General features: G+C 45.3%; 1 protein-coding gene across 1 annotated transcript; it reads left to right on the top strand.

The window, feature by feature from the left end:
* The first annotated feature begins 5104 nt into the window (after positions 1-5104).
* LOC308174699 (protein LEG1 homolog) lies at positions 5105-13409 on the top strand. Its single transcript, XM_080549802.1, has 6 exons — positions 5105-5465; positions 5982-6068; positions 6605-6789; positions 7198-7319; positions 9017-9255; positions 12671-13409. Exons 1-6 carry the CDS (start codon positions 5159-5161, stop codon positions 12820-12822), a joined length of 1092 nt encoding a protein of 363 aa, XP_080405928.1. The 5' UTR covers positions 5105-5158; the 3' UTR covers positions 12823-13409.
* The last annotated feature ends 4634 nt before the right edge of the window (positions 13410-18043 follow it).

Below are 18043 nucleotides of genomic sequence, written 5' to 3'. Positions count from 1 at the left end.
ATATAAATCGCACTGGACTATAAGTCGCATGTATTTAGAAATGTATTTCACAAAATCCAAGACCAAGAACAGACATTTAATCTGGAAAAGCAAGTTATTCAACTACACAATACCACACAGAACAACAGGCTGAATAGGCTAAATTAACATAACAAGCCACATTAACAGTTATTCAGCTACACAATAGCATAAAGAACATACCTGGGAGGCTGAATAGGCTAAATTAACATAACAAACCAGCTCGCCAACAAGCAAGTTACCAGTAAACAAGTTCACCAAGCTCCCGTTAATGTTTCAGCTAATTCTTCAGTGGTACAGGAGCAGCATATACAGTAGTTGTGACAAGCCCAGAGCGCCCTCTGGCGGCTGTATACGGCAATGTAAAACTATGAAAAAAACCGCGATAGTCCGGAAAATACGGTACTTCAAACGGAGGGGTCGAGAAGTTAAATGGGTCCTTAACTCATTTTGTGCCATGGGTGAATAAAGTTTCACAAATTGCCAACATTCTAGTCAGTTAAGTCAGTGTCCGCAGGTACCTAAATTCAATTGTCAAATACATTTTCCCAACTGAGTTTTAAATACATTTTTTGGTCAGTAAATTAAAATGTGGTGTGTGTGTAGCATCCTTGTGTTTAGTTGACCTGGCTGGGAGTGAGAGGGTGCAGAAGAGCCAATCCCAGGGTGAGAGATTCAAGGAGATGACGGCAATCAACGGCTCACTGACCAACCTGGGGATTGTCATCAGTGCCCTGGCCAACAAGGTCTGTCTACACCAAGGACCACCTGGGGTGCCTACCTTATCATGGAGTCAAATGGTTGCCCTGTAAAACTGTAGCTTGATTGCATACACCACTTACTATCCTACACACTTTTTTGGTATTCTAGGAGAGCTACATTCCATACAGAAACTCCAAGCTGACCTACCTTCTCCAGGGCTGTCTAGGAGGAAACGGCAAAACGTGCGTTTACAGCTGAGTTCATCTAAGCTGATTACTATGGTTATTCAAACTTGAATGTATCTGAGTCCTTTACATTTCACTATCATAGTGTTACAGTTTCACACTTCCAGGTCAAATACTAGATTTTGTCTGGCACAATTTAACCAATAAAATAGTCCCAAAATTGCAAAGTCAAGTGCATCTACAAACCTGGTCTGGAAAATACACTAAAATCTGTGAACTGTCAAATGTTTTCTGACCTCAAATGGTGTAATTTGACTGTTTGTGGTTTAAAACCATCTGGCAGACTTTGCATTTATGATTTACTGTATTATATGTAATATTACGGTACAAGCACTACCATGTATAACTTGTCTCTCTCCTCCCAGCCTGATGTTTGTTAACATTGCCCCTGAGGCTGACAGCTTTGGAGAGACATTGAACCATTTTTAATATTACACAAAGATACTCTAATAGTTGGACTCAATAGTTGCTGATAGAAATGCATTTTCATAGTTTTTTTGTCTACAATAATAATCTGTAATACTCGTGCGATGATAAAGTAGACTAATGCCTAGTCCTCAAGTGCTGTTGTGTTGGATGCTGTCATTGTATGTATGTCACGTGTGTTTGATAGCATTCCTAATTCCGTTCCCTGCACTACATACATCTATTCTATTCTATCTATACTATTTCAATGTTGATACTATTTATATTGTGCAATTTAGTTAGGGTGTATTTTTGTATTTAGGAAGTAGCCTATTGTGGGGAACATGGAGCGTTCTGGCCTGCAGGTGGAGCCAGACTGTGGTGGAGTGTGGATGGTGGAGCTGATTGATGCAGGTGTTCTCAATCAGACTCATCATTCAGGTCTTTTTAACCTGTGTGTGTTTGTTCCCCGGGACCAGTGGCGGCTGGCCGATAGAGGGCGCTGGGGCGCCGCCCCCACCTTCACTTCCTAGTTGCGATTTGTAAAAGTTTTTTTTTTAAATAAACATTGTTTATTCACAAAATGCGGCTGATATTCTGTCGGCGCCTATCAGCATTCATTAAAAATCATCCAATACAATAAACATTTTTATCTGTGTGTGTGTGTGTGTGTGTGTGTGTGTGTGTGTAAAACTCACTGTTAAAATACATAGGGGGAGAACGCGGGGCGCCGGTCAATGCAAGTCTATGCCAGGACGAATACTTTTTGCTTACACGTGAGCTGTAGCAGCGCTCCAATTGGCTGTCTCTATTTCTTGGCCAGGGCGCAAAAATGTGCGTCCTGAATCTCCGGTTGTATTGCAGACAATGCATTATGCTGAGGACTTCCGACTTCCGGTTTTCCGGACTTCGGGCTTCCGGAGTATTTTAAATGAACATTCGTAATGTCTGTCTCTGATGTTCATGGTAAATTAAATCAGCCTATTTTGTGCAACTAATAATGTTCCCGCTAACGGGTTAACCAAGCAGCCTCGCACCTAACGTGCAAGCACCTATCTTCGAACTATTCATAGCAATATGCGCGGGGCAAAAAGAATCTATTGCCTCTGAAATCACCACGAACAGAACGGCGGAGGTACGGGTAAACACGGCTCATGTTCTGTCATCAAAGGTAAGAGTTGGTTTTCTTTAACTCAGCTGATGCATTACCTTGCTGTTGTTGTTTACCGAATGCTCCATCTGACTGTCACACTGTGATTGTACTTGTGTAAACAGTAACACAGACGGGGTGAATTTCATGAATGAAAGTGAAAGTTCTGTCACAAAACGCCGTTACGTATCCTCACACATGTTTAAGTGGGTATTGCGTGGGTAAAGTGAAATTACGTCTTTGTTTTGAGTGCCAGTGCGTGTTTTATGCTGCGCGCGCGAAAGAGGACCCCCCCGCCACACTGCTGTGCCCCACCCAAAAATTTTAGCACCAGCCGCCACTGCCCGGGACAGTGAAAGAGGCGGGGAAATCCTGCCAGGAGAGAGAGAGAGCAACGAGGATACGACGGTCGAGCGAGTCCCGAAAGGGAGAGAGAGAGAGAGAGAGAGAGAGAGAGAGAGAGAGAGAGAGAGAGAGAGAGAGAGAGAGAGAGAGAGAGAGAGAGAGAGAGAGAGAGAGAGCCGAGGCGCAGTCTCTGCCGGCTGATCGCAATTATTATTTGAAACATTTTTTGTTTTGAGTTGCTGAGAATACGCCAGCACGCCCAAGTAGGGGTGCTGCGCTGTTGTGAAACGCAATAAACGGGCAACACCCAGACTGTCCCTCTGTGTCGACCTCCCTCTGTGCCTTGAATCCTTTATATCTTCTGGGGCCGGATCCGGGGACCTCCCTCCACCTTCTGCCACTGGAGGAGCTCCCGGAACATGGCTCGCTCCTCGGCCTGGCCCCGCGCCATCTCGGTGAACATTGCCTCCTGTTTCTGCTGCATGCGGGCCAGGTGCACGACCACCTGGCCTAGCGGCGAGTCCATGCCTCCTTTGGTCATGCCGACTCTCCACTACTGTGCCCGATGTAAAGGCGCCAGATGTAAAGGATTCGAGGCACAGAGGGAGGTCGACACAGAGGGACAGTCAGGGTGTCTATTCTAGTCAGGGTGTCAGGGTGTTTATTGTGTTTCACAACAGCGCAGCACCTAACTTCACTAGCACCAATGTGATAATGCTTGTCTAACTTCACCAGCAACAATTTGATAATGATTGTCTTACTTCACCAGCAACAATGTGATAATGCCTGTCTTCACTAGCATATTGTGATAATGCCTGGCAATGTATTTTTGGCAAAGCAAAGGTCATTAGTGTGTAATGTGCCACTGTCTCCATTTGATGGGGTGCATAATACAAAAAGGCTCACTCGCAGGATACCACACTCTAACACACACACACACACACACACACACACACACACACACTTTTTACTATCTTACAGTCAATTGCTGATATGTATTGTTTTGTGACTATATCAAAGTTAATCTTCAGTTTGTTTCTCTGATGTAATTGTCTGATGCAATCTAAGAGCCAGATGAGAGTGTTGACGTTAGTGTCCTCATTATGGGTGTCGTCGTCCCAGTGGTGGTGAGCACCATTTCTGCTCCACGTGTCAGTGTTCACACCTGTCCAACCAGGGGACTCATTACCTGCTGGCACTGCTAACTGCTAACTGATGTGTCAAACTGGCTGTTTTGCTCATTAATCACCAACACCTCAAGGTATCATACTGGTTGATTTGACTGTGTTCCTCAAAGTCTCTCAGCTCTGGGTACAACAGAGGAGGACTGAACAAACAACAGTTAAGTACTTTGACTTTGTGAATATTGCATCATTGTGAAGAGGTTATGAAGGGGCTCGTTCGTTCTGTCCACTCAGGATGTGTTACAGGCCCGGCACCAGAAGTGGTATCAAGTGGTGGGCAAGACCGGGGGTGGGGGGGTGGCTGGGGGCATAGCCAAGAGTATGTTTGGGTTGGGGAAACCTTAGTCTAGGTGCAACAGGCCAACATGGTGTCCTAATTCACCTCACAGGCTCTGGGATCTGGATCAACATACTCACTCAAACAAACAAACCAACGTTTATTAATCACATGCACAGGAAACAGATGTGAACGGCACAATGAAAACAAGCTACCTCGCGACAGTGTAATGTAATGTCAATAGTTTCCCAGACAAGCCACTTTACTAGTCGATATACCGTACCAGTCAATACAGTGTCCCAGACATGTCACCCCACCAGTCTAGAGTACAGTCAGTACTCCCTGCTGCTACACACTGAATATGCCTTGTAAATGTACCCATGTGACGTGGTTGAGGTTTCTGTGTATGGTGTGTGTCTGTGTGTCTGTGTCTGTCTGTCTGTGTCTGTGTGTCTGGATCTGTCTGTCTTTGCTCTTGGTGCCTGGATACTTGCATCAGTGAGGGTTCACTCATGCCCTGGTTGACCCTGGCAACTGAACAGTAGGACATCTCTGTTTGGACAGGGCTCTGACTTTTGCCCACGGCCTCCCTCTCTCTCTCTCTCTCTCTCTCTCTCTCTCTCTCTCTCTCTCTCTCTCTCTCTCTCTCTCTCTCTCTCTCTCTCTCTCTCTCTCTCTCTCTCTCTCTCTCTCTATCTCTCTCTCTCTCTCTATCCCTCCCTCTCTCTCATGGTCTGCAAGGTCAATGTGAACAGGCCAACCTCGTACAAAAGTGTGCGTCACACAGCCCCCTCATGTCTAGCTGTGCAGTGAGTTCACTACTGTAGCTGCTATGCATGGTGTCTGGTCCTTGAGTGTGTGTGTGTGCGTCCTGGGCCTGGCAGCCCTGGGGGTCCAGGCCACGGTGGTCCTTGAGAACGGCTTCCCCATCCTGTGGGAGCAGGCGTCCAGCCAGCTATCGGACCTGCCGCAGGTGGACAATGTGGTGACCGTCGACCCCTGGAACTACCGGCAGAGGATGAGTTTGTACCGGCTGCTGCTTAACGCCACGGAGCAGTACATGTCCTGCATGGGCACCAACGTTACCGGGAGCCCTCTGTGGGGGCTGCCTATGCAGCTGGGCTGGAAGCTCAGGTCAGGTACGGCGCAGTAGGAGGAGGCGCTGGCATTAGCGCGGCGGGCTAACACGGTCTCGTGGTGTGCAGTACACGGCCCCGGGCTCCTACCCCGGGCACACGCTCTCTCTGATGCACACAGATCATGTCCATGTGACTGTGATGCGTACAAATCATGTTGATGTGTCTGTAAATCGAAGGCTGTGTGTGTGTGTGTGAGTGTGTAGGTGTATGTGTTTAAATCAACGGTGTATGTGTGTGTTTAAATCGAGGGTGTGTGTGTGTTTAAATCGAGGGTGTGTGTGTGTGTGAGTGTGTGTGTGTGTGTTTAAATCGAGGGTTTATGTGTGTGTGAGTGTGTGTGTGTGTGTTTAAATCAAGGGTGTATGTGTGTGTTTAAATCGAGGGTGTATGTGTGTGTTTAAAATGAGGGTGTTTGTGTATGTTTAAATCAAGGGTGTGTGTGTGTGTGTGTGTGTGTGTGTGTGTAATGCGAGAGGGTCTCTAAACAGTTAGTGATGTGATTGTATGTTTCTATAGGGCGTCTGCTTGATCCCACTGGTGCCTCATTATGTGGACATGCGACTGGAGACAACATGTGCATCTCTGGTCTGAGCTGGTGGGCCTGTGAGTGCTGTAGTGTATATTCATGCATACTAGTGATGCCTGTACTGCTGCCATCGTCAGTTGTTGTTAGTTTTGAGGTCTTTGCCATCATCAGTTGTCATTTGTTTTGAGGCCTAACATCTTATCAGGAAATGAAAAACATGTTCAATTGGATTTGGCCAGTCAAGAACTTTCTGCTTTTCGGACCTGAAAAACTAGTTGCTATGTTGCTATATATAAATAATAATAATAATAATATCTCAGTTATAGCGCCTTTCACAAACCCAAGGACGCTTTACAGATTTTACAGAAAGAAACTCAGACAGACAAAACAGAAAAAACATAACTTCACTGTCTTACTTACTGTGTAAGATTATACTGCTAATATACAGTGCTTTCGCTCTCTCGCTCTCTCCTCTCTCTCTCTCTCTCTCTCTCTCTCTCTCTCTCTCTCTCTCTCTCTCTCTCTCTCTCTCTCTCTCTCTCTCTCTCTCTCTCTCTCTCTCTCTCTCTCTCTCTCTCTTCTCTCTCTCTTTCTCTCTCTTCTACCTCTACAGGTGTGAACTACCAGCTGTCTGTAATCCCATTCCTGGCTGCGGTTCAGAAAGGTGTAATCGGAGACGGGCTCCTTCAGGTCCAGCTGCAGGTGCCCAGCGATGCACCATCAGAATACTGCACCTCCTATTTAGACTGCTCAGCCAAACAGCCAGAACCTTTGGCCAAGTGGGAGGCCTTCTTCCAGGTATCTACCAAGCCTGTATTCACCATCATAGTGATAAGTTGATAAACATATGAGACTAAACATTCAAACACGCCCCCGGAATATCAACAACTTGGTAAATGGTAAATGGACTGCACTTATATAGCGCCTTTATCCAAAGCGCTTTACAACGGCCTCTCATTCACCCATTCACACAGACATTCACACACCAATGGCGGCAAGCTACTATGCAAGTCGCCGGCCCGCTCACTGGGAGCAATTTGGGGTTCAGTGTCTTGCCCAATTGGCCGCTAGTACGTATACAGTAACGTGTTTTGACAATATTGACCGTCTGTTAATGTGGACAAAACAAGGTTTTGTGTTTTATCTGTTAATGTGGAGAGAACATGGTTGTGTGTTTTATGGTGGTGTTATGTTGTTGTCCTTCAGGGCCTGAGAGACGTGAGTGTGTCTCCCATCACAGACTTTGAGAAGAGAGACCGGATCCTGGGCCTAATGTGGGAGGCCCAGTTGGCGTCTCTAAAGCAGGCCTCCTTCAGCTGCAAGGAGAAGTAATAAGAATACTATAGAATTGTAATATACCCTTACCCTAGTAATATACCCTTACCCTAGTAATATACCCTAACCCTGCTAATACCCTAACCCTATGAAAAATCTTCTCGTCGGTAAGGATGGAATGGATCAATCTATTGAGGATTTCGTGATCTTAAATGGGTTGTGTCATCTGTATATATTGGGTGTGCAGCATACACGAATTGACAAGGAATGGAGATCCAACACGGGTCGTAATGATTACTCTAAATATTTTATTAACCAACAGCAACTAGCTTCGTCAGCAGAGTACAAGCATTAGACAACTCATTCTTGAACACAGGCAGGTTTAAATACTTTTCATGGTATCACAGATGTTACGTCGTGAATTAGCTCACACTCCCCTGCCCATCTCTGGCGCCTATGACCCCCATGGCCGTAGTCGGACCATCTCCGCTCCTTAAGATAACACCCCCGAATCTGCCTATTTGTAGTGTCAACTGCTAACAGTTTAGGTCCAAAAAGGTACATCCTAACCTTAGCAGTGACCTAGCCTGATACTCTTGTTAAGAGAGAGAGAAAGAGAGAGAGTGTGTGTGTGTGTGAGTGACCGGCCGGCCGGTGACCTAGCCGGCGCCTATTGACTAGGACATAAGAATATATGTTTTAGAAAACCCCATTAGATCTAACACCTAGTAATATATCCTAACCCTAGTAATATACCCTAACCCTGCTAATATCCTAACCTTAGTAATATACCCTAACCCTGCTAATACCCTAATCCTAGTAATATACCCTAACCCGGCTAATACCCAAACTCTAGTAATACACCTTTACCCTATTAATATACCCTAACCTTAGTAATATACCCTAACCCTAGTAATACACCATAACCTTAGTAATACCTTAACCCCAGTAATATACCCTAACCCTAGTAATATACCCTAGCCCTAGTAATATAATCTTACCCTAGTAATATACCCTAACCCTCGTAATATATACCCTAACCATAGCAATATACCCTAACCCTGCCTATACCCTAACCCTGCTAATATACCCTAGCCCTAGTAATATACCCTTACCCTAGTAATATACCCTAACCCTGCTAATACCCTAGCCCTAGTAATATACCCTTACCATAGTAATATACCCTAACCCTGCTAATACCCTAGCAATATACCCTTACCCTAGTAATATACCCTAACCCTGCTAATAACCTAACCCTAGTAATATACCCTAGCCCTAGTAATATACCCTAACCCTAGTAAAATACCCTTACCCTAGTAATATACCCTAACCCTGCTAATACCCTAGCCCTAGTAATATACCCTTACCCTAGTAATATACCCTAACCCTGCTAATACCCTAGCCCTAGTAATATACCCTTACCCTAGTAATATACCCTAGCCCTAGAAATATACCCTAACCCTAGTAAAATACCCTAACCCTAGTAATATACCCTAACCCTAGTAATACCTTAACCCTAGTACTATACCCTAACCCTAGTAATACCCTTACCCTAGTAATATACCCTAACCCTAGTAATATACCCTAACCATAGTAATATACCCTAACCCTAGTAATGTACCCTAACCCTAGTAATACCCTAACCCTAGTAATATACCCTAGCCCTAGTAATGTTAACCCTAACCCTTCCTCTTGTCTCTCGTGTGTGTGTGTGTGTGTGTGTGTGTGTGTGTATGTGTGTGTGTTGTAGGCTGAACCAATACTCTAGTCCTGAGAAGTCTTTCGCAGACAGCTGGCTGAACTCTGCCAGATTCGTGGGAATAACACACTTCCAGTCCAACATGGCGCGCTCCCTCTTGTTCATGTCTCCCCTGCCCAGCCGGGTGCTCCAGGAGGGGGACAGCGCTCCCAACATCGCCGACCTCGGTGCGGAGGAGAACCGCATCCTCGCCGTCTTCGGCTGGATGACCAACATGAACAGATTTCTCGGTAAGAGGCTCAAGTCACCCTTACATCCTCTCATGACCCTCACATGACCTTAACATGACCTTAATATGACCCTCACATGGCCCTTACATCCTCACATGACCCTCACTTAATCCTCAGAGGACGACATATGAGCCTCAAAGGACGACACGTCCTGGGGAGACCCGAACCCTGGAAGGGACACAGGCCGTGGCCGCTAACCCTAACCCTCTGATGTACTATCTAACCCTCTGATGTACTAACTAACCCTCTTATGTACTAACTAACCCTCTGATGTACTAACTAACCCTATTATGCCAGAGAGAATTTGTGCCTTTCTTTTTCAAACCATTGTCTTAAGAGCTAGGGGTAGTGTGTAGAGGGTTAGGGCCTAGGGGTAGTGTGTAGAGGGTTAGGGGCTAGGGGTAGTGTGTAGAGCAGGGGTGGCCAACCAGCGGCTCGCGAGCCGCATGTGGCTCTTTGCCTGTCTGTGTGCGGCTCTTTAATCCATTAATTAAAAGTGCGTGGCTCACTCTCTGTGTCTCGATAGACATTGTTTTGGTATGGCAATCTATTGCACTCGCCATACCTGGATTAAAAAATAAAAATAAATCCCCAGAAAATGTAATCTGAATCACGTTGTGTCATTTTGGTGATTTTATCTACTCCACACAACAGTAACTCAAAATCCTCCCGGCTCCATCTCACCCCACCAGCCAGGCGCTGTAGTGGAGCGCAGGGTTGCCAGACGGGATTTGATCATGTCCAGCCCAACCAGTCTAAAAGCTGCCAAATTCACCCGTCCAGTGTGACCAAAAGTAGCCCAATCTGGCAACACTGGTGGAGCGACATCGGTTCCTCAATAAACAAGCCATGAGTAACGTTAATGTTAAAATCTTGTCCACGATTCTCGTTCATTCAGGTGGGTTAAACAAACTGTATAAACGCCATAATACTGTTGGTTCAAATGTAATATATTAATGAACAAGTTCATGTCATCTCATGTTCTGTCAAACATGTTCTAATGTTATTTTAGTGAAAAAACGGACCTAATGTCACCCGCGATTGTGAAGCTAACTCTAACAAGCTAGTTAGCGAACATTAAAGATTACAACAGCTAGTTTACATATGTCAACAATGTCTCTATTCTCAATAATTTCAGTAATAATTGTACCAAATTGGGGCCAGTAAAACTAACTTGTGTGTAAGTTATATGTGTGTGCAAGCATGTTTTGGTATTGTCAATCGTCTCACTTTAGTAGGTGAGCTGTAACAAAAATATGCCAGGGAAAAAAAGGAAAATGGACATAAAGACCTTTTGTGGTCAAAGGGCAGCAGAGACAAGTACAGGGACACAGGTCAGGTCTAATCTAGCGTTTTAACAGTGCAGTTAATTTAGAGTTGAGAATAGCTAAATCTGTAATGTTTTGTTTCTAAGGAGATTGAACCAGTCTGCCTGCTAGGAAAGATGTAGATTACCACCTACATACTGTAGTTGTCTCCTTTATTCATTACCTTAATGTCATATAAGTCAATTGTATAGAAACAACTCACCAAAATTGACTATTGCACAACTGATTTGGCTAAAAAAATCCAACAAGGGGGGGAAACCCCCCCACTCTGTACCTTGCCATACCGTGGCCTTTGCTGAAATGACAACACTGGTCTCATAGCCTATTGGAAATGTATTGTGTGTGTGTGTGTGTGTGTGTGTGTGTGTGTGAGAGAGTGAGAGCTTTTGTGAGCCCGCATGTATGATGTGGCTCTTTCTGGTACCCCAACCATTTTTTGGGGCTCTTAGTCTCCGACTGGTTGGCCACCCCTGGTGTAGAAGGTTAGGGCCTAGGGGTAGTGTGTAGGGGGTTAGGGGCTAGGGGTAGTGTGTAGGGGGTTAGGGCCTAGGGGTAGTGTGTAGGGGGTTAGGGGCTAGGGGTAGTGTGTAGGGGGTTAGGGGCTAGGGGTAGTGTGTAGAGGGTTAGGAGCTAGGGGTAGTGTGTAGAGGGTTAGGAGCTAGGGGTAGTGTGTAGGGGGTTAGGGGCTAGGGGTAGTGTGTAGGGGGTTAGGGCCTAGGGGTAGTGTGTAGGGGGTTAGGGGCTAGGGGTAGTGTGTAGGGGGTTAGGGGCTAGGGGTAGTGTGTAGAGGGTTAGGAGCTAGGGGTAGTGTGTAGAGGGTTAGGAGCTAGGGGTAGTGTGTAGAGGGTTAGGGCCTACGGGTGGTGTGTAGGGGGTTAGGGCTTAGGGGTAGTGTGTAGAGGGTTAGGGGCTAGGGCCTAGGAGTAGTGTGTAGAGGGTTAGGGGCTAGGGCCCAGAGGTAGTGTGTAGGGGGTTAGGGGCTAGGGGTAGTGTGTAGGGGGTTAGGGGCTAGGGCCTAGGGGTAGTGTGTAGGGGGCTAGGGGTAGTGTGTAGGGGGTTAGGGGCTAGGGGTAGTGTGTAGAGGGTTAGGGGCTAGGGCCTAGGGGTAGTGTGTAGGGGGCTAGGGATAGTGTGTAGGGGGTTAGGGGCTAGGGGTAGTGTGTAGGGGGTTAGGGGCTAGGGCCTAGGGGTAGTGTGTAGGGGGTTAGGGGCTAGGGGTAGTGTGTAGGGGGTTAGGGGCTAGGGGTAGTGTGTAGGGGGTTAGGGGCTAGGGGTAGTGTGTAGGGGGTTAGGGGCTAGGGCCTAGGGGTAGTGTGTAGGGGGCTAGGGGTAGTGTGTAGGGGGTTAGGGGCTAGGGGTAGTGTGTAGGGGGTTAGGGGCTAGGGCCTAGGGGTAGTGTGTAGGGGGCTAGGGGTAGTGTGTAGGGGGTTAGGGGCTAGGGGTAGTGTGTAGGGGGTTAGGGGCTAGGGCCTAGGGATAGTGTGTAGGGGGTTAGTGGCTAGGGGTAGTGTGTCGTGTGTAGAGGGTTAGGGGCTAGGGCCTAGGGGTAGTGTGTAGGGGGTTAGGGGCTAGGGCCTAGGGGTAGTGTGTAGAGGGTTAGGGGCTAGGGCCTAGGGGTAGTGTGTAGAGGGGCTAGGGGTAGAGGGTTAGGGCCTAGGGGTAGTGTGTAGGGGGCTAGGGCCTAGGGGTAGTGTGTAGGGGGTTAGGGGCTAAGGGCCTAGGGGTGGTTTCTGGATGGGGCCCTACTTTCATTGCATTGTTCAGTCAAGTCTGATTAACAGACAGGGATGGAAACTATGATGACACAATGACCAGTCTATTGTCTTCCCCTGGAGGTGAAAGGTAACAGAACTGTAAAATGGTATTGGCATTACTCTCAATACCTGTTGCACTGTACAGGGTTCAGGTCTCTCGTAGAATAGATTGTATATATCTGACAGGTGTACAGTAGCATGTTACAGGTGTGCAGTATGTCTAACAGGTATAGAATGTTCGAGTAACAGGCGTGTCATCTGTCTGCCTGTCTGCCTGTCTGTCTGCCTATCTGCCTGTCTGCCTGCCTGTCTGCCTGCCTGCATGTCTTACAGGTGATTCACTGAGGCGTCTGTGGAAAAGTGCCATGTGTTCGGCCAAAGCCAGGCAGAAGGGACAGCAGCTCCTGCAGGACATGGTCCTCGACCCCTCATTCTCCCTCTCCGGCATCTTCTCCATCATCAGAGAGATATCTACCAGCTGCTGAGGAGGCAACCAACACTCCAACTAGCCACGTAACCCCTGGTTACATACCCCCATAACCCCTAGTTACTTACCCCCGTAACCCCTGGTTACATACCCCCCAAACCCCTGGTTACATACTCCGTAACCCCCGGTTACATACCCCCCTAACCCCTGATTATATACCCCCTAACCCCTGACTACATACCTCCATAACCCCCAATTACATACCCCCCTAACCCCCAGTTACATAACCCCTTAACCCCTGACTACATACCTCCATAACCCCTGGTTATATACCCCCCTAACCCCTGGTTACATACCCCTGTAACCCCCAATTACATACTCTGTAACCCCTGGTAACAACACTACAACTAGCCCCCTAATTCTCCTGGTTTCATTCATCTAATTTATACAGGCTAGTAACATTTTATGGGTGATCATGGCCACATGCCAGTATCACACATGTTACACGTCACCAGGTCTACGCAGCGACTGAAACTACAGAAGTACTAAAACTAGTAGCACCTACAGTAGCATGTCCAGTGTTTTTATTTTTTACACTTTCACAGAATGTAAATGTCTCTCACACAATAAACAACTTGACCACCATCAAGTATTATTGTTCTTTCACAATGTGCATGTGGCTTGATGTTTCACACATTGTACTACTAGGGTTAGGTACTATAGCAGTGGTTCTCCACCTTTTTTGGGCCAGCGCCCCCCTGTCCATTATCCAGGCCTCTTCTTACCGCCCCCCATCAAAAAAAGTAGGCCTATTTTCTTCCCTGAATATTAATGTTGACTAATATTCTGTGTTATATCATTTAAAAAGCATGTCACTGAATGCCAAATAATAGATTGGATTTAACTGGGCAGTTGGAATATCATTATCATTAGTTTACCAGAGAGCAGAAAAGCCATGTGAATGTGAATAAAAATGCTGTTTCTGAGTGTTAAACAAACTCAGACAACATCAGAGAATACAAACAGACTGCTACGGAACAGCTGCAATTTCACACATGTCCGGTGCAGAACAAACAGTAGGCTACAAAACTGTACATTACAACTAACATTGTTAGTTTTTTAAGTATGCTGGTGTTGCATTTCTCCAATCTGCTGTTTTATGATGCTAATATTTATTCATTTTTGATTGGACTTTGGGGGGGGGGGTGTCACAATATGGCGGCAAACGCTAGGGGGCTATTATTTTAAGATTTTATTTAGTATTCTATGGTATTATTTTCATAAACTGACCACTTCGAATTTCTCATATTAAAACATAACAAAGTTCCAAAGTTCAGAGCTCTGCGCTCTGGGAGCGCTCAGAGATGGGTGCTCTGACAGAAAACACGGTTTTGTCCGAGCGAACTGACTGTTCGTGCATTTACGAACGTACCCGTAATAACACTGATGACAGCTGATCAATACAAAAGACGCTGACAGCTGATGCGTTCGTTTCCAGGACATCACAAGAGGAGCAACATATCACAAAAAAGCGATCGTATATTTTAGTTTGTAAACGTAAGACGAACACATCGCAATGCTAACCTCAGAATGGCACTAGGGATAACATCCACAACAACACTTAACAGTAATACATATATGTAATATACTGTGATGAACCTGCGAGGGGAGGGGACATTCGTAGCTGATTTCTCTAGGTTTGATTATTGGTAAGCGACAGAGAACTTTCAGGACTGGTTTATTACAATACGATCGCTTTTTTGAGGTTGTTCCTGCTGTGATGTTCTGGTATGGTGGTATGGTATTAGCACTAATTTTAACTAAATTAAATAAGCTGGATTGAAAGGAAGCGAACGCATAAGCGCAGAGGGTAGTGTGTATACGCGGGGAGTGAGTATTTGGCACGACAGGCTTACGTCACTGGCTGGGACATGGACTGAGTTTGATTGATTGAAAACGTTATTAGAAGGTTTGCAGAAGTAGGTACATGAAAGTACATATTACATACAAGGTCAACTAAAAGGATAAAAACCCAAGAAAGCCACTGGCTTATTTCAATTGGGGTCCTTGATTTTCAATTCATCGTTACATGTAAGACAGACATAAGAAAAAAAACTAGTACTATCTACAAGATAATACAGACAAATAACTATTATTATCTACAAGATAAACGTACATCCATCATGGGAAGAACAATACAACAAAACATAAGGTATGTACAGCGGGTAGGACAGGTGGGGACATACACCACAGGTGGGGGCGGGGGACAAAACACAAAGTATGTACAGTGGGTAGTTCGGGTCTTTAATCTGATTTTTGTTTTAGAGGGTCCAGTTACGGATTGCAGCCTCCTGTAAATGTTTTTTGAGAGTGGTTTTGAAGGTGGGCAGTGTTTTGCACTCCTTTAAGATTATAGGAAGGGCGTTCCACATTTTTACTGCATAGTTTGCAAACGAGTTTAACCCCTTGTTTGTGGTGCAACGCGGTTGAACGTGGTTCGTGGAGCTTCCTCTGGTGTTGTATGTGTGGACGTTGTTCACTTTTTGGAAGTATGTTGACAGGTACTTGGGTGTCTTTGTGGTGTAGCGTATCTTGAAGACCAGCTGCTGCACTCTGTCAACTACTCGTAGCCAATCAAGGCTCAAAAAATGAGCAGCGGTTAGATGTGTCCTAGGGTTGAGGCCTAGCAGAAGCCTAACCAGTTTATTTTGGGCTGTCTGGAGTCTTGTTTTATGGGCCTTTGTGGTTCTATAGTACCATGATGTTACGGCATAGTCGAAGTGACATTGAATGAGAGCTCCTGATAGGGTCCTCAGTGTGTTTTTACTGACAAGTGAGGATATCCTGTACAAGAATCTAGTTCTATGGTTCACTTTTTTGATTACTTTTGCTGCCATTTTATCTCCGGAAAGATTTGCCTCTAAGATGGAGCCCAGGTATGTAATATCCTCTTTTCTTGTGATATTAATGTTACCCACTTTTATTTTAAAATTTTCAGCCTTTCTGAGTTTAGATGGGGATCCGTATAGGATGGTTTCAGTTTTACCTAGGTGTATTGATAGTTTATTGTCAGCTAGCCAGATGCAGATTCTACTCAGTTCAGTGCTTAGCGCTTTTTCCACCTGCAATATGTCCCTGTCAGAGACCAGCAGAGCCGAGTCATCCGCGAACAGGAACAAATTGCAATTACATGCTGATGACATGTCATTCACATATATTAGGAACAGTAAAGGTCCCAATATGCTTCCTTGTGGAACGCCGCAGGTCACTGGGAGGGGGGGGGACAGTGTTCCGTTCACACTAACCACCTGTTCCCTCCCCTCTAAGTAGGATTGCATCCAGCTCACCGATGTTCTATCGAACCCAATTGCTTTCAGTTTATCTAACAATATGTGGTGATCTACTGTGTCGAAGGCCTTCTGGAGGTCCAGCATGACCATGCCGCAGTACTTGCCCGAGTCCACCTCATGGTTGATGTGGTCGTTCAAATAGAGAAGGCATGTGTCAGTGGAATGGGATGTTCTGAATCCTGATTGAAATTCATACATCAGATTTTTTTCGGTAAGGTACCTATCAACCTGTTCATAAACTATTTTTTCCATAAGTTTCGAGATGGAATTAAGAATAGAAACAGGTCGGTAGTTGCCTGGGTCTAATTTGCTTCCTTTTTTATACAGTGGGGTTACCCTTGCTATTTTAAAGTCAAGGGGGACGTGTCCCTGTTTGATGGAGAGGTTTATTATGTGGGTGATGATTGGGGTAATGGAGGCAGCTGAGTCTTTTAGAAATCTGGCTGGAATATTGTCATGGCCCGTGGCCTTTTCTGAGTGTAGAGCGCCCAGCTTTTTAAACACCTCATCGTTTGACACCATGGAGAGTTTAAAATCATCATTGCGTACACCCAGTTTATTGTAGAACGCACGGATGTGCTCTACACCATAACGCCCTGAGTGGGGTGGTAGATTGTTAACTAATTTAGTGGCTATGGTTGTAAAGAAAGTGTTTAAGCACTTAGCCACATCCAGCTTGTCTGTAAGGAGAGAATCACCAGATTTTATGCTGATGTTTGTAGACCTGGTTTTGAGTTTTTGACTGCAACCTAGTTGGCTATTAAGTAGCTTCCAAAGGTCACGTGGTTTGTTTAAGTTTTCTTCGATTTTGTTATCGAGGTATTCTTTCTTAGCAGATTTGGTCATGGTAATTACCTGATTGCATAGTTTGTTGCATTGTTTTTTAATTTTCTCAAAGTGGGTTTTGTGATCTTCGTTTAAGTGTTTCACTAATTTTGATTTGCATTTTTTAACTTCAGAGCATTTTAGGTCTTTGACTTTCATAGCATTTAGAATGTCCGAATTCATCCATGGTTCCGATCGGGCTTTAACCCTGGTGGTTCTCATGGGGGCTATACTGTCAATAATATTTAGGAATTTGGTTTTGAAACCTAGCCATGCCTCTTCAACCTGTGTGCTTTTTAGTTCATCTAACCAGTCTTGATTCTCCAGTTTATGGTTTAAGGCCTCACTAGAATAGGATTTAAGGGATCTAGTGGTTACAGTTTTATGACCGCCAGCCTTGGGTTTATGTTTTTTACGAGTGCAAAAGATCATGTAATGATCACTTAGCCCACATACAATAACCCCACTCTTGGAGATTTTGGACTCATCCGATGTTAGAATGAGATCTATGGTGGTTTGAGTAGAAATACACACCCTAGTGGGTTTGGTAATTTGTTGACGGAGACCGTGTAATTCAGAAAACCTAGTGAAGGATTTGAAAACGGATGCTTCATTTCTGAGCATGTCCGTGTTCAAATCCCCAATAAGAATCTTTTCCACACAGTCAACGTCATCCAAGCACCCCTCAAGAATATCATAGAAATCATTCTGATCGGGAGGTCTGTAGATAGTACCAACCAGCACCGGTTTTGCTTTGTTAAAGATAATTTCAACCCAAACAGATTCTAATTTGTCACGATTCAGGTCATCCCGGGTGTTAAAGATAATATCATTGTGCATGTACATGCAGACACCACCCCCATACCTGTTCCTGTCGTTTCTGATGACTGTGTAGTTAACTATTTCAATCTCTGGGTCTTTGATGGATTCATCAAACTTGGTCTCAGAGAAGCTCAAAATGTGAACCTTGCTGTCATGGAACATTTCTCTGATTTGGTCCAGTTTAGGCACAAGACTGTTCACATTAAGGTGAACAATATGCAGGCCCTTACTGCTGTGTCCAAATAGAGAGTTCATGTCCTTGACTTGGAAATAGTCACAATT

This window comes from Nansenia antarctica (assembly GCF_963989245.1).
Source record: "Nansenia antarctica genome assembly, chromosome: 1".
NCBI lineage: Eukaryota > Metazoa > Chordata > Actinopteri > Argentiniformes > Microstomatidae > Nansenia > Nansenia antarctica.
The sequence above is the reverse complement of the archived record's forward strand: the minus strand, read 5'-3'. Positions and strand labels throughout refer to the sequence as shown.